Source organism: Panthera onca, chromosome B1 (genome assembly GCF_046562875.1).
Source record: "Panthera onca isolate mPanOnc1 chromosome B1, mPanOnc1 haplotype 2, whole genome shotgun sequence".
Lineage (NCBI taxonomy): Eukaryota > Metazoa > Chordata > Mammalia > Carnivora > Felidae > Panthera > Panthera onca.
This window is the reverse complement of record NC_138342.1, coordinates 40784748-40805920: the sequence shown is the minus strand read 5'-3', so window position 1 is coordinate 40805920 and position 21173 is coordinate 40784748. Positions and strand designations below refer to the sequence as shown.

The following is a 21173-nucleotide window of genomic DNA, read 5'->3' as shown; positions in this document are numbered from 1 at the left end:
TCTGGAGTTTACCTTAAAGGGGGGAATCTCTTAAAAATCTTTTACCGTCACTTCTGCTGTGAATTTCACATCTTTTTATTCTTTTCCTCCATATAAAGGAGTTTTGCAGTCATGATGTAAGCTACCACTGTTCAAATCACAGTGAATAAAATTATTTGTTTAGAGTAAAGCTCCGCTGAGTCTGAGTCTTTTTCGGTTCCCTTTCCCTACTTTTGTCTTCTGCTTCTCTATCAGTTTCCAATTCATTCCTTTGTTCACCACCAGATACTTGCTGAGCACTGGGTTAGGTGCCAGAAATGCAGTGATAATCAAAGTAGACAGAATACTTGCCCCTGTGGGCCTTACAGTAGGGGTATAATAGTAGACAGTGGCCATAGAGTCTGTCTGATAAGTGCAGTGAAAGGACAGTACTCTCGGGGCACAGAAAGCAACAGTCCGCCTAGAGGAAATCCTCTCAAAGCCGACACTGCAGGCTGAATAGGAATAACCAAACTAAGATCCCTGGATGAGAAACAAGGAACGACAGGGCCAAGGGTAGAAGTTTTCCAGGCATGAGAAATTGCACGTGCAAAGGCCCTGAGAAGAAGAGGGCAAAACCCATTTTGTGGCTCCGAAAGTTCTCTCTTCTTTTATTTTTGCCTTTTTTTTCTTTAAACATTCTCTTCGTCTCTCTTTGCTGGCTTCATTCTTTCCCCTTCCTTATTTGGCTCTTTCCCTCTCATTGTTTCTGAAACAGGAATGTAGCTATTTTTAAGTCATCTGTTAACATTTGCTCTAAAGTGTTAGAGCTCTTGATCATACGTTTAAAAAAGATGATTTTTAAAAATAATTTCCTCTCAAGAAAAATAACCCAAATAACTTGCCTTCTGCTTAAACTTATTTCTTAATTTTCTTTCTTTCTTCTTTCTTTCTTTCTTTCTTTCTTTCTTTCTTTCTTTCTTTCTTCTTTTTTTGTCAGTTAATGAGTCTTAGGAAAAAAGGCTTTAACAACTGAAAATATAGACAGTTATAAGAAGGAGTTCTATAAATTTACAAGTCCTGTACATACAGCAGGAAATTAAGTGAACTGGGGGAGAGGAGTATAAGATAGCAGTATAAGATAACCTAGCTAAAGCAGGGGGAGGAAAAGCAGAGAAATCTTCAACAGAAGGGAATAAGCAAGTAAAATTCTCTGCAAGAGCTTTTTCTATAAGCAGCCCTTTAAAAGCTGAGGGTTATTTAACAAAACTAACACAACAGTAAGGGGAAAGAGCAAGCATGCAGAAAGCCAAGTAAAACACCCACTTCTCCAGTGCCCAAATCCCATGACTGGTAAGTGCAGATTTCTCCCCGGGTTATCCCAGCCCAATTAATCACATTAAGAGTCACAAAACTAGAAACCTTTTGTTATCTTGATAGATAATATTTAATAAGTGGCAAGATCATATGTAATAAAATATGCTGTTGAATCCATCCCTAAGTAAATTTCTAAATTAGATAGGGAGAGATTTTTAACATAATCATTTTAAAAGCATGTATTTTTAAAAAAAGAGCCATTATTATCATTAGTGGAAACATCTTAATTTTGAAAAGGATTGCCCTAAACACCCAACAACATATATTTGCATTAATGAGGTCTGAAAGTGGTACAAAATAATTTATTAAAATACCTTTCCTTTTAGTATTCTAATGATACATCATTAGAAAAATGTTGTAGAGATGTATTTTTTTTTTCACGAGAGATAAGAAAGAACATATAAAGGGAAAAAAAGTATATTGGCTTACTTTGGGATTTCAAAAAATAAAAAGCATGAATCCTATCATCAGGGAAGTAGAGTAGGAGCATTTAGAATGGCAGGTGACTCTTCCCGCCTGAGAACTTCCTGCTGAATGCTGGCATAAGAGAAGAACTCAGCCCAGCCCAGCCCAGCCCGAAGGATGTGGGCACCCCTCAGAGGGTCAGGCCTCTGCCGTCTTGACCAGGGCAAAGCACAGGAAAGTCCCAGATACCTTTTTGTTTCTAAGAAATCAAACATGGCTTTGTGTGCGTCATAAATTGTGGTTAAGTCTGTTTTCTTCCTGTTGAGCAGCACACAAAGGTTCCTTCCCTCGGCTTTCAGCAACCTGCAGGATGTGAATTAAATGGATTCCTTAATTATTCTCTCACTTAAACTGTTGAGAGCAATTTTCTGCCATTATGTGCTTCCTCATTATGCAAATATCCCTAGTTCTGTTTGTGCCCTTGGAGAGCACAGGATTTCAAAGCGAGGCAACACTTAGGACAAATATTGTCCTTTTAAGCTATTCATTATGGCAAAAAATAGTATGCTAAAAATGTTTGCTTATAAGACAGTCTTCTGAAGTCATATTTTAACCTGGTAATTCAAAATTTCCAAAATTAAGTCCACATTTAGCCATTTTCTTTAAAATTACACAGCATACATTCCTAGGAATTTTCTTCCTTTTCAATTAAAGGTTTTTAAAAATCATGCTTTAATGCAACTCTTTGTCTTGGGGTCTTGAGTTCAGGCCCCACATTGCATGTAGAGATTAAACAAATAAAAAGATCATGCTTTAAAAACCTATTTTTTTAAGAACATAAGAATCCTAGAAGAATTTTTCAGGAAGATACACACTTTAAAATTTTACTTTACAGAAATTACTTTAATGGGGCACCTGGGTGGCTGAGTCGGTTCAGCGTCCAGCTCCTGATTTTGGCTCAGGTCACGCATGATCCCTGGGTCGTGGGATGGAGCCCTGCTTATGATTCTCTGTCTCTCCCTCTGCCCCTCTCCCCTGCTCACATTCTCTTTTTCTAAAAAAAATCAAAAAGAACTTATTTTAAAATATAAAAATTATTCCTAAAAAATAACAAATTGTGAAATGATAAAATTATGTGATTTTAAAAAAATAGCGTGATTAATTATATTTTGAAATACAAATGAGAAACATAAATTTATTTTCTTCCTAGTGTATGTTTTATAGGTAAAAGGGTAATACATTAACTACTTTAAATAATTTTATTAAGCAGCTTTTAAGTTACTTTTAATGGTCTTCACAGCCTTACATATCTTCATATTTCAGGTCTATCCAATGATAATGTCCTCATGATGAATCAAAGTAATAGTTATATTCATCTGAAAGTTGAAAAATATATGTATTTTAAAAGGTAATTTTCTACAGTTGACCTTGAACAACACAGGGGTTATGGGCACCAACCCCCCCCTGCACAGTTGAAAATCACATATGACTTTTTACTCCCCTAAAACATAATTACTAGTACCCTACTGTTGACTGTAAGCCCTACCAATAACACAAACAGCTCAATTAACACATATTTTGTATACTATATGTATACTGTATTCTTACAATAGAGTAAGCTAGAGCAAAGAAAATGTTACTAAGAAAATCATAAGGAAGAGAAAATAGGCTTACAGTACTGTACTATACTTATCTAAAAGAATCCACATATAAGTGGACCCACAAAGTTAAATCCCGTGTTGTTGAAGGGTCAACCATAGTTTCTTTAATAAATGCTCTAGGTTTGGGGTGCCTGGGTGGCTCAGTCAGTTGAGCCTCCGATTTCAGCTCAGGTCATGATCTCTCAGTTCATGGGTTCGAGCCCTGTGTCAGGTTCTGTGCTGACAGCTCAGAGCCTGGAGCCTGCTTCGGATTCTGTGTCTCCCTCTCTCTGCTCGTCCCCTGCTCGCACTCTGTCTCTCTCAAAAATAAATAAACATTAAAAAATTTTTTTAATAAATAAATAAATGTTCTAGGTTTGTGAAAATACATAACAAAACCTCAATTAGATGGTAGAATAAATGAGGAAAGTGAAAAACGGAAAAGTAGACGATATTTCAGGGACAGCTCTGTGATAGGTGGGAATGAAAGAGTAGTGTGGCCCTTTCCCAGTTCTGCATTATTCAGGTGCCCCCCCAGAGCAGACTAAGGAACATCCTCACCAGTAACTCAGGGAACAAGCAAACAAGGTACATGTGATCAGTAAGATCCTCCCAAACATTTTTGTTTTTTAATGTTTATTTTTGAGAGAGAGACAGAGCAAGCATGAGCAGGGGAGGGGCAGAGAGAGGGAGAGACAGAAAATCCCAAACAGGCTCCACGTTGTCAACGCAAAGTCTGATATTGGGCTCGATCCCATGAACGTCCTGAGCCAAAGTTGGACATTCAACCGACTAAGCCACCCAGGCACCCCCCACAAACATTTATTGATTCAGTTTCCATAATATTGTATCAAACAAATTCTAGGAGGTCAATACATTTTGAAGTGACATTAAATTACTGGCCAAGGACCTTAGGAGCTTATTTCCTGAAGAGCAGTTTGGGGTCTATCCTACAGGTTGTCTGTCATTCATTGCAGGTGCAGGACTTAGCTCTATCAGAGCTCCGGTAGAGTCTTTTGAATATGTCACACATGTGAGCGGCTCTGCAGTTGACTGCTCCCCTGAAGGGGTGGGGAAGGAGCACAGGGAAGGGAAGGTCTGGGGCTGGTCCCAACCTGGCTGCAAACTCCTCAGTGGAGACTGCCTGTTCTGTTATTGTGCACTGAACCATGCAGGGATTTTACAAAACAGTTATAAAATGATATGTAGCATTTACAAAACTATGTAGGGGTTTTACCAAAGGCAGTTTTACAGAGCCTCAGGAATACCTTGTGCTTTTTTTCCTCTTTTCTTGTCCTCTCTTATTTAACTTTTCTACTGGATTAAAATAAAATGCATTAAAGCTTCAACACCTACCTCTAAATTTTTCAATAAATACATTTAGTATAAAATCAAGTTTAAACCTTAAATTGCCTTTATTTGGGGTGAATGACACTATTTTCTTTGTTTTTTAGGTGTGTGCAGAAGAGAAATGCCCAGCGCTGGTCAATCTGGCTCACATGATGAGTTTGTATAGTACACACACATATTCCAGAGACTGTTCTAACTGGATCAACGTAGTATGTAGATATCTGCATGATTCCTTCTCAGATACTACATTTAATCTTGTGACTTATCTTGCAGAGGTAAATTTACCAAAAAAAAAAAAAGTAATTTTTTTAACTGTTCTGTGGCAAAATTTTCACATAGATTTATTTCTAGAAGCAGTACTGATACTAATTAATCTTTAAATTGTGTTTGAAAGTGAATACAGATAACATTTTTTAAAAGTAAAATATGGGTAATTCCTTTCCAGTATAAAGAAAGTATAAAGCATACTTTCAAGTATAAAGGGTTTTTTTTTTTTAATTTTCATTTTCAGTGTTTATTTTCTCATTCACTGTCCTCAAGTGATATCAACTCAAAATAAGATAAACTTTACCTTTTATTTAAAATATTAAATAAATATATTAACATTTAAATATATTTTCATATTCACTGTCCTTAAGTGACATAAAACTCAAATAATGTAAACTACACCTTTATTTCAACTAAGAAATGGGTTTTCAGTGGTCTTGATCCTAGAGAATGGTTATAATGTTTTGTTTGTGAAAAATTAGTTCTTGACTGTGAAATCCTTTCTAGAATAAAATGGCGTGCAAAGGCATTTTTGCTGGGTAAGTTCTTATTTTGATAATATGTTTGCTCCCTGATCTAAGATATGATTTGAGTGGCTAAAGATGGAATTACAAAAACACTAGCCCTACAATATCATAAAAAGTTAATATCAGGGTGCCTGGGTGGCTCAGTTGGTTGAGCAGCCAACTCTTGATATCGGCTCAGGTCGTGATCTCCCAGTCACGAGATCAAGGCCTACATTTGACTCCAGGCTAAGCATGGAGCCTCCTTGGGATTCTCTCTCTCCCTCACTTTCTATACCCCTGCTCGCATGCACTCTCTCTCTCAAAAGAAATGAACATTTTTTTGAAAAAGTTAATATTTGGTTGTTGAGAAAGTAACTTCATGCCTAAAAAATAAATTATTGAGTAGATAATCCACAAAGAATCTCAAAAGGAAGAAATTCCTACTCACTAAAAATTTTTGTCAGCTTATAATAATGATACCTTCCTTTTTAAAAACTGGCCTCGGGCGCCTGGGTGGCTCAGTCGGTTAGGCATCCGACTTCGGCTCAGGTCACGATCTCGCGGTCCACGGGTTCGAGCCCCGCGTTGGGCTCTGGGCTGATGGCTCAGAGCCTGGAGCCTGCTTCTGATTCTGTGTTTCCCTCTCTCTCTGCCCCTCCCCCGTTCATGCTGTGTCTCTCTGTCTGAAAAATAAATAAATGTTAAAAAAAAAAAAAAATTAAAAAAAAAAAAAACTGGCCTCTAAAAATTAAACCCAAAACACTGTATAAACTTAAAAAATTATTCATAACTCAATAGGTATTTTAAATATGGCTGAAAACACTATTTAACAGCTCTATCCCTGAGGTTGATATAGAACACAGAATGCTTTAGGACTATCATAAAAACCAGTTTAGGACTGGTGTGCATTTTTAAGGTGTTGGTTTTGATAGGTTTGCTCCCATCAACCTTACATTTAAGAGAGCTGATGATGGCAGGGAGCGGTGCCTGGCTGGCTCAGTAAGTGGAGCACGCAACTCTTGATCTCAGGTTTGTGAGTTCGAGGCCCACGTTGGGTATAGAGATTACTTTAAAAAAATAAAAAATCTTAAAAAAAAAAAGTGAACTGACGATGTGAACTGTGTGACAGCTTTCTAACCTGAATAAATACAGGTCTCTAGGTTTATCTTACATCCTTAGGACAATAGCCAACATAAAACCAAGGGTAACTTCCTAAGCCTGTTCTTATCGGCTTTGAGTTTATGCTCCTTAGACCAGCTTCACGTTGGTGCCACCATCAAGCTCACCACTAAGGTAGCACTGTTTCTCCAATCATGGGGTCATGAAGTCTGGAACTGGCACAGGACAGCCTGTGTATACCTCGTATGGTGACATTTTTTTCACTCTATAGAGAGAATGCTTTGCCCCAAATGTTACTCTCCTTGTTTTATTCTTATTGTTAATTCTGAAATTATTCCTAACAACAGTACTGAAACTAGTTGTGTATATTTAGAACCACATATATTTAATCGTCCTGCAAACAATATAAAGTAGATAGTGTGATTATTATTTAAAAAAAAAAAATCATGGCTCAGAGGTTAAGAAACTTGTCTAAGATCACATAGTTAACAAGTGGCTGTTATGAATGGTTTGGGGATAGTTATTCTCTGGTGATGGTGGTATGATGGTTTTTTTCTTAACCTAGAATAAGTGGTGTTTAACTCAAATTAGCTCAGGAAATGAAAGAAAACACTAAGATTAAGATGAAAATAATTATCTATTGATCCTTTCTGAACTGAGGACAAGTAATGGTAATAGACATTGTCTTTTACCTTTGTTATTTATTAGTCTCTGGATTTCTGATCATCTAACCATAAAATCATGGATTAAATCTGTTCTGTTTTTCAGCATCATAAATATAAATACTGAATTTTCCTTAACCTCATGAAATTATACTCTTTATATTACTTTTAGCTATTAGAGAAAGGATTGTCCAGCATGCAGCAGTCATTACTACAGATCATCTATAGTCTTTTGAGCCATATTGACCTCTCTGCTGCCCCGGTCAAGCAGTTTAATCTGGAGATCATAAAGATTATTGGTAAATATGTACAGGTGAGTGACCACAAAATTTTTGTATAGAATTCCTTGTAAAACAATCCTATGATCATTAAAAAAAAAAACAAAAAAAAAAACAAACAAACACTTGAAAGGTCCAAGAATAGGGAAGTAGTTAGTCCCTAAGTCATGTTTCCAGGAATATTTATGACATGGAAAAAATGTTCTTCATGTAAGGGACAAAAAGCAAACTCTGAATGGCAGCATTGGTGTGATTTCCAATTTTGATTAATCGTTACATCTCTGAATACACATGTCAGTAGTGGCTGGAAAGAATGTACGTGAGTGGCAGCTGTCATCACCTCTGGACAGTATACTTGTGACTCTTCTGTACCTGCTACTAACCAGATTCTAATAATGAACAGATACTACTTTTATTTTTTTTTTTTAATTATTTTTTTTTTCCAACGTTTTTAATTTATTTTTGGGACAGAGAGAGACAGAGCATGAACGGGGGAGGGGCAGAGAGAGAGGGAGACACAGAATCGGAAACAGGCTCCAGGCTCCGAGCCATCAGCCCAGAGCCCGACGCGGGGCTCGAACTCACGGACCACGAGGTCGTGACCTGAGCTGAAGTCAGACGCTTAACCAACTGCGCCACCCAGGCGCCCCCAGATACTACTTTTAGAAACAGAAGAACTCTTTGTAGAGTCTGTATTTTAGAGGTATTTTCTGTGTCTGATAGAAGGAGCCCAGATATTTAGAAAGTAGGAAATCAGACTTGGTTTAAACCACGCAAATGATGGTAAGTCAGTCTGGTCTGTACTGAATTTCACCTTTGAATTATCTCTTAAGAAAGGTCTTGCTGGGGCGCCTGGGTGGCTCAGTTGGTTAAGCGTCCGTCTTCAGCTCAGGTCACGATCTCGCGGTCCGTGAGTTCGAGCCCCGCGTCGGGCTCTGTGCTGACCGCTCAGAGGCTGAAGCCTGTTTCAGATTCTGTGTCTCCCTCTCTCTGACCCTCCCCCATTCATGCTCTGTCTCTCTCTGTCTCAAAAATAAATAAACATTAAAAAAAAATTAAAAAAAAAAAGAAATGATAATTTTCTTAACTTTCGTAACTCAGATCCTCTGTTAAGGACCTGAAAGTAAAAGCGAATGATTTACAGAAGTTTTTGCAGAAACAATATTTTCATTGTCTACAGTGTACACTAAATTTTGGTTCTTAAATATATATTTATAATTTTTATATGTGCATTATTCTTTTGAAAACAGAGTCCTTACTGGAAGGAAGCCCTTAACATATTAAAACTGGTGGTGTCTCGCTCTGCAAGTCTCGTTGTGCCCAACGATATCCCCAAGACCTATGGAGGAGATCTAGGTTCTCCTGAAATATCCTTCACCAAGATTTTTAATAATGTCTCCAAGGAGTTGCCTGGGAAGACCTTAGATTTTCATTTTGATATATCTGAGGTAAGGTGCTCTATTTGAAACTTTCATTTGTTCATTTACTCACTCATCCGACAAGCATTGATTAAGCACATAGTCAGTAGGAGACATTGTGATAGGTGCTTTGAAATTGGGGTGGGGGTGGTAAAAAGGCCTGTCCTTGGGAAGCATACAATCTCTTGGGTCAGTGGGTAAATAAACATTGTGATAAGTGCTTTAGCTGGAAGTAAGTTAAAAGTACTGTAGGAAGATACAGCGTGTACCTCTAACCTGATGTGGTGTTGAAAGATAAAGTAACCCTAGGCAAGCATATATGGAAGCTTGGGAACAGGAGATTAATGCAGGAAAAAGCAGCATGTGTGAATGAAGCCTCGTAGTGTGAGAAAGCATGGTATTCTGGAAATTTCCAATTTGTACCATATCCTGAGCACAGACTATAGAGAATGCAAGTGTAGAGTATGATGGTAGATGAAGCCGAAGGCAGAGGAAGAGGCAAGATCATTAGGGATCTTGCATGCATCATAACAAGATGGTTTTATCTTGAAGCAGTGGGAACTCTTAAAGGATTTTTAACTGGAGTGGAAATTGCAGGATTTGCATTTTGGGAAGTTTACTCTGGCAACAGGATGGAAAAAATAGACCAGGATGGAAAAATAGACCAGGTGGAGAGGAGGGAAGTCAATAAGGAATCTGTTAGAATAATTAAAAGGTCATGTTGGCATGTCTCTAGGCAGTTGCAGAGAAAATGAAAAGGGAAGGGATGGTTTTCAGAATGACTAAGGAAGTCATAAACATCTCCTTGATGGGAAGGAGAGGAAGTACTGAGTGAGGAAGAGGCATCAAGGATATTGCTTCGACAACTGGCTGAATGTTGGTACCTTTGAGGGAAGGAGAAGGCAAGGAGAACAGATCTTTGCAAGAAGGGAAGAGTGAGGAGATCAGCCTTGGATATACCAATTCTGAACTAAGAACCTACCAGAGGAGATGCCTAGGAGGCAATCAGAGTTTATGTTTTAGAAGAAAACTGGGGTGGAAGTAACAATGTAAGGTCTTCAATGTTTTATAAGTGGGCAGTTAAAATTGTGAAAGGAAAAATAAGGCTAAAATAAGCTAAGACCTGAAAAGCCCAGTATTTTAAAGGGAGAGAGAGGCAGGGTCCACCAGTGCAGAAGGGAACCTGGGCCCTTGACTATGCCACATATTAACACAAATCTCACATAAAAATGTTTGGCTCTTGGTGGAAACCCCCAGTTTTGTTTTTTTTTCCAGCACCTGAGCCCATTCTTACTGGCCTTGGAGCCATTAAAGTGGTCTTTTAGAAGCCAAAGAAGGAATTTTTCAAGAAGGGAGTTACTGAACAACGATTGCAGGGAAGTTGAGACAGATAAAAATGGAAGACCTAATTTCTTTAATATTATTGATTAGAATCATATAGTTTTAAAAAATGTTTTGCTGTTCAGTCTTGGTATTAGAATTTACCCAGATCTTTATGGGTTGTGTTTTTTAGATAGAAACCATGTTTGTTGCTGACTTTTTAGTTAATATCAGAATTTCTGTCCTGAAGCACATAGCATAGGAATCTGATAAAGAAACCGGGCTTTCCTGTGTCTTCTGAGTCAGAAATTGTAACTTAATTATCTTGTCTAAAGCAGTGATAAGAATTCTCAAAAACACTTGATATACTTAATTTCAATTTGTTGCTTCAAAGATTACTAAGTACCTGCTGTGTATAGGCATTGGAGTAGAGGAGCAGAGATGTATCGCACAAGGTCTAGGGGACTCACGTACACTAGGGAAGACAGCCATGTAAACAAATCACCAACACATGGCAAATGTCCAAGTATAATTACCCAGATGTGTGGCGTCAGAGAAGGCCTCCTTGGAGGTCTGGAGTCCCCATTAAAAGATGACCATGGGTTTGGTTGGTGAATATTCCATTCAAAGGCAGTGGGGGTGAGGGGGGGCAGCATGTGCCAAAACACAGGTCCCTAAAGGCAAGGTGTGTTTGGAACACAATAGCAAGTTCAGGTTTGCTGGGGTGTAAAGTGAGGGTGGGTGTGATAGACGTTGAGGTTAGGGAGAGCAGCAGGAACCACATCATAAAGGAACCGTGTGACATGCAAATGAGCTTGACTACGATTTTCAGATGTAAATTCAAGATGCTTCACAAAGCCAGAATAAATACAGATGGATTGTGGATGAGCATAGAATTTTTACCGAAACAAACTTGGAAATGTTACACATCAGATTTGTAGGGAGAAGCTACATAGATCCCTTCCTCTTTGGAGTTGTTACCCAGCTTGAATATTTGCAAAAGCACATTACTGAAGCACATAGAACAGTATGCATTGAAAAAACACCAAAATGGTAATAGATTAAATCTGAGTGGTAAGATGACAGGTGGTTTTTTGTTTTTTGTTTTTTGCCACAAAAAGTGACATTTAGTCAAAGGGGGAAAAAAATGAGAAGTCCATCCTTAGGCTCCCTTCCCTCCCCGCTCCTGCTGCTCTTCAGCCCCCTAAGGACTGAACCTTGGGTAGGGTTAGGTCGCAGGACAGCCCCTCAGATAAGGTCAGCAACACTGAGGGGCATCTCCTCAATGGAGGTGTTGTAGAAGGTCTCAGTGTCTCGAAGAGTCCTCTTGTCTTTTTTCACCATGTTGACAGCCACACTCTTATGGCCAAATCATTCACCACGACCGAGTCCGTGGATGTAGTTTTCCCTGCTGGTGGGAAGGTCACAGTTGATGACTAAAGAAACCTATCGCACATCAGTGCCTCTGGCCTAGGTCAGGGGAGAGGACAACTTCAGCATGGCAATGAGAAGAGCACACAGTCTATTCAGAAGAGACTGAAGTGTATGTGCTAGGCAGCCACAGGAAGGCAAAGGAAACAAACATCCCCTCTTACCCAACAACCTAAGGTGCGCCAGATTTTATTCCAAGTTGCTACTTTCCTGAAGAGGGGCATGAAGATGGTGTTTTTTAAAGAAAGCAGATCTCTATTTAAAATGCAAGTACGTAGGGACGCCTGGGCGGTTCAGTTGGTTAAATATCTGACTCTTGATCTTGGCTCAGGCCATGATCTCACAGTTCATGAGTTCAAGCCCCGCATCAGTCTCTGTGCTGACAGCATGTGGCCTGCTTGGAATTCTCCTTCCCTCTCTTTCTGCCCCTACCCCACTCATGCTCTCTCTCTAAAGAGATAAACTTAAGAAACACCTGGGTGGCGCAGTCAGTTAAGCATCCGACTCTTGATCTCAGCTCAGGTCATGATTTCTCAGTTCATGAGTTCAAGTCCCACGTTGGGTTCTGTGCTGTTGGTGCTGAGCCTGCTTAGGATTCTGTCTCCCCTCTCTGCTCCTCCCTGCCTGTGCTTTCTTTCTCTAAATAGATAAGTAAAACTTAATAAATAAATAAATAAATAAATAAATAAACTTACGAAGATGATAATAAAATAGGAATGAGCTGTCTGATTGTCTCATCTTCTCAGGGAGTCATTTTCAGTGAAGTGAAGTCTCCTGATTTAAAAAAAAAAAAAAAAAGACATCACGTGGTGCCTAACTGGCTCAGTGGAAGTATGCAACTCTTTAATTCTTTTTTACGTTTATTTATTTTTGAGAGAGACTGTGTGAGCAGAGGAGGGGCAGCGAGAGAGGGAGACACAGAATCTGAAGTAGGCTCCAAGCTCTGAGCGGTCAGCACAGAGCCCAGTGCAGGGCTCAAACTCACAAACTGTGACATCATGACCTGAGCCGAAGTCGGATGCTTAACCACCTGAGCCACCCAGGCGCCCAAAGCAGGCAACTCTTGATTTTGGGGCCGTGAGTTCAAGCCCCACACTGGGTATAGAGATAACTTAAATAAACAAACAAACTTTAAAAAATAAATTAATTTTTTAAAAGACATCATTACATTTGATTTTTGTAACATCTACTTTATGCTGTTATCTTCCTTTGCTTTTTTTTTTTTTTTTTTTTTTTGGTTGTTTATAAAAAAAAAAAAAAGTCCTTACAGATCCACTCCTAATCCCTTTATGGTGAAATATCCCAGTCGAACACTGTCCTTTTTGTTTCTCTGCAGACACCAATCATTGGAAATAAGTATGGCGATCAGCATAGTGCAGCTGGAAGAAATGGGAAACCCAAAGTTATTGCAGTTACTAGGAGTACTTCTTCCACTTCTTCTGGTTCTAATTCTAACGCCTTGGTTCCTGTTAGCTGGAAAAGGCCACAGTTATCACAGGTACATTAAAAAAAAAAAAAAAATCAGAACCGAACATCTACAGAAGAATCAATTTTGTTGTATGTATGACAGCTTGAGAATTTGTCTTACTTATCAGTAATCCTAACATTTGCATTTTTTTCCCCCCTTAGCGAAGAACAAGAGAAAAGCTAATGAATGTGCTTTCTCTCTGTGGTCCAGAATCTGGCCTTCCAAAGAATCCATCCGTGAGTAATCATGATCGCATGCATAAAGGCTGTAAAAATCCTGTTACTACTCCATTAAAAAAAATGGAAAGTATTCTGTCTCCTTGCTTGCCTTTTCTGACTTCCCTTATTTCATGGCATTAACTAAGAATGAAAAAGATATGGTCTCCATGGTACTTGGCAGTTACATTAATTAAGTATTCAACCAGTTAGACTTTAGCATGAAAACCAGATTGAAGCTCTGAATTCGTTGACAGATGAAGCCTGCGGTGACTCTTCGGGCACCAGTGTCTCATGGGCAGAGTGACAATGCTGACGGGTGGCCTTTTTTTTTCTTTTTTTGGCCGGGCCTTAGGTTGTATTTTCTTCTAATGAGGATTTGGAAGTTGGTGACCAACAGACCAGCCTAATTTCTGCAACAGAAGACATGATTCAAGAGGAAGAAGTGGCCGTGGAAGACAACAGCAGTGAACAACAATTTGGCGTTTTTAAGGATTTTGACTTTTTAGATGTTGAATTGGAAGATGCAGAGGTAAGGATGTGGGCAGTCCGTATATTTATAGCTTACAATTGCAAGTATATGAGAATTAAGTGTTTGACCACAGCATCTTTCCTTATTAAGGTCAGTGTGAGGTCAAGAAGGTAAAATCGGGCTAGATGGGTGACGGGCATTAAGGAGGGCACTTGTGATAAGCACTGGCTATTACACATAGGTGACTAATCACTAAATTCTACTCCTGAAGCTAATACTACACTATATGTTAACTAACTAGAAATTAAATAAAAACTTGAAACAACAAACGAATTAAACAAAAATGTTTTTAAAGGTAAAAATCTAAATTGGGAAGTAAACGTGACTAGTACGGTTGGTCAGTTAGCAGAAGCAGTCTGAAACAGAAGAGGAACATCTAATTCTTACTCTTTGCCCCAAGAAATAAAAAGTGAAAAATGGGTTTCTTCCAAAGTTATGTCTTTAATTTAGGATATGCTTATGTTTCAAATGAAACAAATTAATATGCAGCAAAATGGTAAAAAATTATATTAAAATTTATCTAACACTATTTTAAAGTATAAGTACAAACACTTAACACTAAGTTAAATTAAATGAACTCACATGATTTCGAGGGCTTTGGCTCTCCAGAACTCTCTACTGTGTCAAATGACCGAGATTCTACCTGCGACATCCTCACTGTTTTCTTCTTCGTACTGTAGCCAGCCCCCTCAAATGACTCATTTCACGTAGCACCAAGGGGCTCTCTCCTCTAAGTTGATTCAGTCTAGATTAAATTGATAGGTATGTGTCAGCTTAGATGATTTCGAAATGAAAAATCGGACTCAAAAGGCGGATTTACGAGCTTACAAAACTGAGGTAGTCCAGAGGGTTATAGCTTATTTAGATGTGGCTCAGGGAGGTCTCTGATCATTTCTCTGCAGTTGGCTAGGCTCTGCCCTTCTCTGCAAGTCTCTGTCACATGGTTGTGTCCACATCCAGCAGTGTTCAAAGCAAATGAAGGTCACTTTTGTAACAGTGAAGAAGTTGCTCTCCTAAACGTCCTCAGCACACTTCCTGTTACATTAGTGGGTCAAGCTGGATCATTTGCCAATTTCTGAAACAGTCATTGTGGCAAAGAGAACAGGATTGCCCTGACAGGCTCTTCGGGACCTATTCCTGTAGCTCATCCCCCTAAACTTGCAACTCCTAAATCTAAAACGTTTGTCACATAAGTTTCAAAAGTGTTCATTCTAAAATGTTTACAAATACCTATATTTGAGAAGCCAAAATGCCTTGTCATCCGGTATCCATCCCATGTCATTGACACATCTTTCTCCAAAGAATTTAAAGTCGCTCACGTAACTCAAATGCATTGATTAACCCTCTTGAAGGGATGTTTCCTTTGGCTCTAATAGGTGAGGAGGGATGAAATGTAATGGCCTGTGCCGTGTCACATCATTAGTTGTGGACAGGAGACCAGTTTAAGGAGGTCCTCCTACATGCTTCATCCTCCTTTGCATACAGAAGGGTACAACCATGGTGGCTCAGGGTCAAACCAATTGCCTTTGTACTTGGCATGAACATGTTCCCAAAGACACATGGATAGGTTCACAGGAGCCCCCAAGCAAGTATTATTCAGCCCCATAGGGCAGTGGCTTTTAAACTTTTTTTGTTTTTACTGTGATCCATACTTAATACATTTTATATCACATCCAAGTAGATACACATACCTTTAAAATGAAAGTTTCAAGAATACGCAGCCTTGTGGCACCTTGCTGGCTCAGTCAGTGGAGCGTGTGACTCATGATCTTGGGGTTGTGAGTTCAGGCCCCACATTGGGTATAGAGGTTACTTGAAAAAAAATAAAAATATGCAGCCTCACCCTATGCTGTTATGCACACGCTGATATTTCCTATTCTCTTTCATTTTTTTTCCAAAGTGGCAGATCACCATCCTCTAAACTTGATTTCACATCCCCAATTTCAAAAACACGTTGTAAGAAATAGGACTGACTTGAATAATCAGGCAAGAAAGTCTGATGGATTGAAGAGCCTTGCTGCCCGACCACAAGGGCATGAGCAGCTCCTAAACTCTAATGCAGTTATTTGTTTTCAATTGAGAGTTTAAAATTTGTGAAGGCAGGCAGGCAGGCTCTTGACATGTTCGTAATGGTAACGTTATTTATTTTGTTTGCTTTTTTATCTTCTTCTTTTTTTTTTTTTTTAAGAACTCTGTAAATGCTTCCAAGTTTATCCCATACCCTAATACATAGGTACTAATTAACATGGCTTTTGAACAGAACTTTGGCAAATTGAATTAAAGACGCTTAATGTAGTTTTGTCTTTAATTCAAGTCATAGTGATTTGGGTGGGTGGTGTTCATGTATGCCTCATCATTAGACAATTCAAATGGTAGAGATTCTTTAAAACCTAAATATAGTCTTGCTTAAAACATGGTGGTAGGAAATACTTTGGTACAAAACAAATGAAACTGTTAATTAAACTTCTAAAATACCCCCCAAATACCCGCCAACCTTGGAAGCTCCCCATTCATTCACCAAACAAATATTTAGGGCTGTTGCCATTATTATGTACTGTGCTACATAATAATAATTGAAATATCTGGTAGGAAGGTGGCTTTTCAAACTTTGACCTGCAGGGTTTCTAAGACTTCAAGGATGTACCCAGAGTGCAGGCAAAGAGCTCCTTGTTACCTTTTGCAGCCAAAGCGGCTTGGGTTTAGTTCATCAGCTTTGCACAGTTGACTTCCATTTTAAATTTCATTCGAAATAAGTATTGCTTTGCTTTATTTAAAAAAAAAAAAAAAAAGGATTTGAAAACCTGTATCCTAGCCAGTGCCTCTTGAGTAAAGGAACACAAATAAATCCTATATTGCTGGCCAGCTCATTGTCATTTGTCATATCAGAGCTTAAGAGCGAGTGTAAGAATTATGTCCTTGCAAAAGGAGGATCAGCGTAGAATAACAGAAACATAACTTCTGTAAATCCATAAGTGGGGTGAAATTGAAATCTGCCCTATTTCCTCTTGACCTTTTGAACTTGTCAAAAGTTATGTTTTGATGGCTTTGATCTTGATTTCAGACTATTTTGTAGTAAAAAATGGCCACTGGGTTTAGCCAGAACCATTCTCTAGACGAAAATAATTGTGACCCTGTATGTTGTCAACTGAATGTGGGTACTTTAAGTCAGTTTTGCATTGTATCAAGCATTAAATCTATGTAAATCTTGAAGATTTTCTTAAAGTTCGTGTTTGCAAAGTGTATCACAGAAATGTTGTTTTCAGTGTCTGTCTCTGACTTCTTCATAATATATTTTGCATAAAAAAAGTAATTTGAATCACATGTTGGCTTTCTACTCAGAGCTTAATCCAGAGCTTGAATCAGTCTTTGGGTTTGAGAAATCACAAAGAGTTTTCCCCCAAAAGTGTAGCGTATATTTAAATGTTTGTCTTCGTTCTTTCTAATTCTGTGTGTTTTCCTTTTTGCTAACCAGGAACTGCAGGTAAGTTGCAGCCTGGTGTTGTGGATTGTTTATGTATCGTTGTCTGTGATGTATTCGTCTTCTTCGTGGTCTCATTTGTGTTTGGGCATTAGAATAGAAATGGCCTAGACAGTAGGTTTAGTCGGTCCCCAGTCATACAATATAGGAAGTCAAGAAAATTATTTAGTTAAAACAGGCTCAACCAAATATTGTGATCTCTTTAAATATGAATATTTAACGATGTTTTAAAAGTTTCGAGAAATCGAAGGGCTGATTGAAACTCTGCTTATGATGATGCATTGAGTATTTTTCATCTCAGTACATGTTTTCCTGGTGTGTTGTGTTTACTGTATTTATACACATGTATCTGAGGCCTTAGAGATCATGTCTTTCTTTTGCAGGGTGAAAGTATGGACAATTTCAACTGGGGAGTCCGCAGGCGCTCACTGGACAGTATTGACAAAGGGGACACTCCCTCCCTCCAAGAGTACCAGTGCTCCAGCAGCACCCCCAGCCTGAACCTGACCAACCAGGAAGACACGGACGAGTCCTCGGAAGAGGAAGCAGCTCTCACAGCAAGCCAGATACTGTCCCGCACGCAGATGGTACACACTTACCTTCTCATACAGCGACAGTTGGTCTCACTCTCCTCTTAACTTCCACCTTAGTAATTACTGTCTCTGGATTTTCCGATTTTCATTTCACTTTGGGTAAAATGGCACACACCGAAATGAAAATACAGAGTTGCATTGCTAATGGAGCGTGCTGTTCATGACATTACTCAACATTTATGTTTATGCCGCACCCCCTTTAGCAGCTGAGACAGTGTTACCTTCTCTCCTAGTGATGGCGAGTCGCTCTGGACACTTCTAGAAGTCCTCATCTTGAGTGACACGTAGTTTTGGTATCTGTGTGGACACCAACACTGCTTTATCCTCCACCCACTTTTCTTTGCTAGTTGGCATGAAAAGATCGAGCACAGCTTTGTGCCGTTCGAGATCAGGTCAGTTATATGTGGGGGTTCCGACTTGTGGCCCAGAGGCTACGTGGCAGAGATTAAAGAGTGAGTGAAACATGAGAAAAGGAAGCCCGCAAGACTAGTCTGCCTGCTCAGAAATGTGGGAGCGAAAGGGGTGGCAGGAGGAAAGGAGGTGTGGAAGGGCCCCCGTGGGGCACATAGATAGGAATCAGTGGTGCCAGCAGGCTGCACTGACCTAGCTCTCAAGGGATACCCTTTTCACACTGAGCCCAGCCATGCCCTCTCTTTTGCCCCTGTTTGCTCCACGTTCAGTCGGCTAGTGGAGCGCTGGCCTCAGTGTTGAGTGGCCGGGGCTGCTCTGGCTGTAAACAAAATGGGAAGTTGCCAGTTTGCACGTGGCTTCCGGTCACCTCTCCAATTTGGGCATCTCATTATTGTCCCACGATGTCTTTCAGTCAACCCTCATTTAAGTGTTAAATGATGAACAGCAACTGATGATAATAACAGCAACTGTCACCACTCACTGGATGTTTGTCATGCCCCAGCCTCTGTGAAAGGTGTTTGGCATCTATTAGTCTGCAGAACGCCCCGCCCCCCCCCAACCACATGAAGTAAATACGGTTATTGCAATTCTGCAGGACGAGCGACTTGTCCCAGGACACATAGCTACTAGTTAAGTAGGCTGGAACCAAGCCGTCTGCCTCCAAATCCATGCCACCTAACGCTTTGTCCTCCTTGGGACTATTTTCATTTAATCGAGTTACTGGCAACAGTGACTGAAGGAGGCACCAGCCCTCCGTGGAGCCAGACCGTGGCATTGTGCCACCACCCTTCTGTGTAACTATGGTCAACCTACCTAACTTCCCCTTTAAAACTGGACTCTGGATAGTGTCTGCCTCATGGGAATTTTATGAGGAGGAAGGCCACCCAGCCTACAATAAATGCTTAACAGAGGTTTGCTCCCATGAGAGCCATGGGATAGAACTGCCTGTCTCCTCAAAATCCTAGAGGAGAACACAGGCACCAACCCCTCCGAACTCGGCTGGAACAACTTCTTACTCAGCATGTCTCCAGAGCAAGGGAGACAAAAGCAAAACTGGACTACTGGGACCTCATCAAAATAAAAAGCTTCTTTACAGTGAAGGCAACAGTCAACAAAACTAAAAGGCAACCGACAGAATGGGAGAAGATACTTGTAAATATCTGATAAGGGATTAGTATCCAAAATTTATAAAGAACTTACCAAACTCAACACCCAAAAAATAAATAATTCAGTTAAGAAATGGGAGAAGACAGGAATAGACATTTTTCCAAAGAAGACCTCCAGATGGCTAACAGACACATGAAAAGATGCTCAACATCACTCATCACCAGGGAAATACAAATCGAAACCACAATGAGATAGCCCCTCACACCTGTCAGAATGGCTAAAATTAACAACACAGTAAACCACAGATGTTGGTGAGGATGCAGAGAAAGGGGAAACCCTCTTAACACCGTTGGTGGGAATGCAAACTGGTGCAGCCGCTCTGGAGAACAGTATGGAGGCTCCTCAAAAAGTTAAAAATAGAACCACCCTATGACCCAGCAACTGCACTACTAGGTATTTACCCACAGGATACAAAAAGACAGATTCGAAGGGGCACATGCACCCCAATGTTTATAGCAGCACTATCAACAATAGCCACATTATGGAAAGAGTCCAGATGTCCATCGACTGATGAATGGATAAAGAAGATGTGGTATATATATACAATGAAATATTACTCAGCCACCAAAAAGAATGAAATCTTGCCATTTATATAGTTTATTAATGCTAAGTGAAATAAGTCAGAGAAAGACAGATACCATATGATTTCCCTAATGTGTAAAATTTAAGAAATAAAACAGATGAACAGAGGGGAAGGGAAAAGAGAGAAGAGAGGGAAACAAATCACAAGAGACTCTTAAGGACAGAAAACAAACTGAAGGTTGCTGGAGGGGAGGTGGTAGACGTATTGGGGCTAGATGGGTGATGGGCATTAAGGAGGACACTTGTTGGGATGAGCACTGGATATTGTATGGAAGTGATGAATCACTAGATTCTGCTCCTGAAACCAATATGGCACTACATATTAACTACGTAGAATTTAAATAAAAATGAAAACTAAAAAAAAAAAAAAAAAAAAGAAGAAGAGAGGAAAAAAAAAAAAGAACTATCTCCTTATAAGGCCAACCCTAGTCCTAGTGGTAACAAAATAAAAAACGAATTCAAAGTTGCTTCCTCTTCACAGGGGGCATAAGGGTTTTTGCCTTTACCTACTCTGAATCAGAAACTTGATATTTATGTTACTGACGGTGAAGAATTTATAACCCTGCTTAGAAAAGGAAAAACTCTAGTATTCCCTTCTTTTCTGATTCTTTTCCAAGAATATAAACCCACTAATGACAGACTGCCATTACAACAACTTTATTGTCCTAATTCTTCTTGGCTGACTGAAGTTTTGTCATATTTTGGCTTAGAGAAGTGAACAGCCTGTTCAGACTTACGTGCCTGCCCCCCCGGTTAACGCTGCTTCTTGCGAAAGCACTGCCTGCCGGGCCCTGGAGCCACAGGGAGGGAGAGAGCCCCCGTCCTCACAAGTGCTCACACCAGCTGAAAACACAACATATTACCATAAAAAGTGAATTTGGGTTCACGATGAACGTAGTTATGCGGAGGTCTTCCACTTTGGTAGTTTTTGTTTAGCGAAGCTTAACCTGCATGAATGGATGCAGCTCATGCTGCTGGGTTAGCTGCTCGTGTTAG

General features: G+C 39.6%; 1 protein-coding gene and 1 non-coding gene across 14 annotated transcripts in view; one reads left to right on the top strand and one right to left on the bottom strand.

The window, feature by feature from the left end:
- The window catches only part of FRYL (FRY like transcription coactivator), a 267113-nt gene that overhangs the window by 219322 nt on the left and 26618 nt on the right, over window positions 1-21173 (top strand). For all 13 annotated transcript variants that reach the window (XM_078446126.2, XM_078446130.2, XM_078446129.2 and 10 more), the window contains 7 exons: window positions 4835-5005; window positions 7457-7597; window positions 8813-9010; window positions 13068-13229; window positions 13361-13435; window positions 13770-13946; window positions 17808-18011. In XM_078446126.2, the coding sequence (XP_078302252.1) occupies window positions 4835-5005; window positions 7457-7597; window positions 8813-9010; window positions 13068-13229; window positions 13361-13435; window positions 13770-13946; window positions 17808-18011 (1128 nt within the window). The remainder of the gene's footprint in view (window positions 1-4834; window positions 5006-7456; window positions 7598-8812; window positions 9011-13067; window positions 13230-13360; window positions 13436-13769; window positions 13947-17807; window positions 18012-21173) is intronic.
- Window positions 11846-11959, bottom strand: LOC132693482 (small nucleolar RNA SNORA67). The gene has a single exon (XR_009616849.1). It is a non-coding gene; the product is annotated as a small nucleolar RNA SNORA67 (small nucleolar RNA).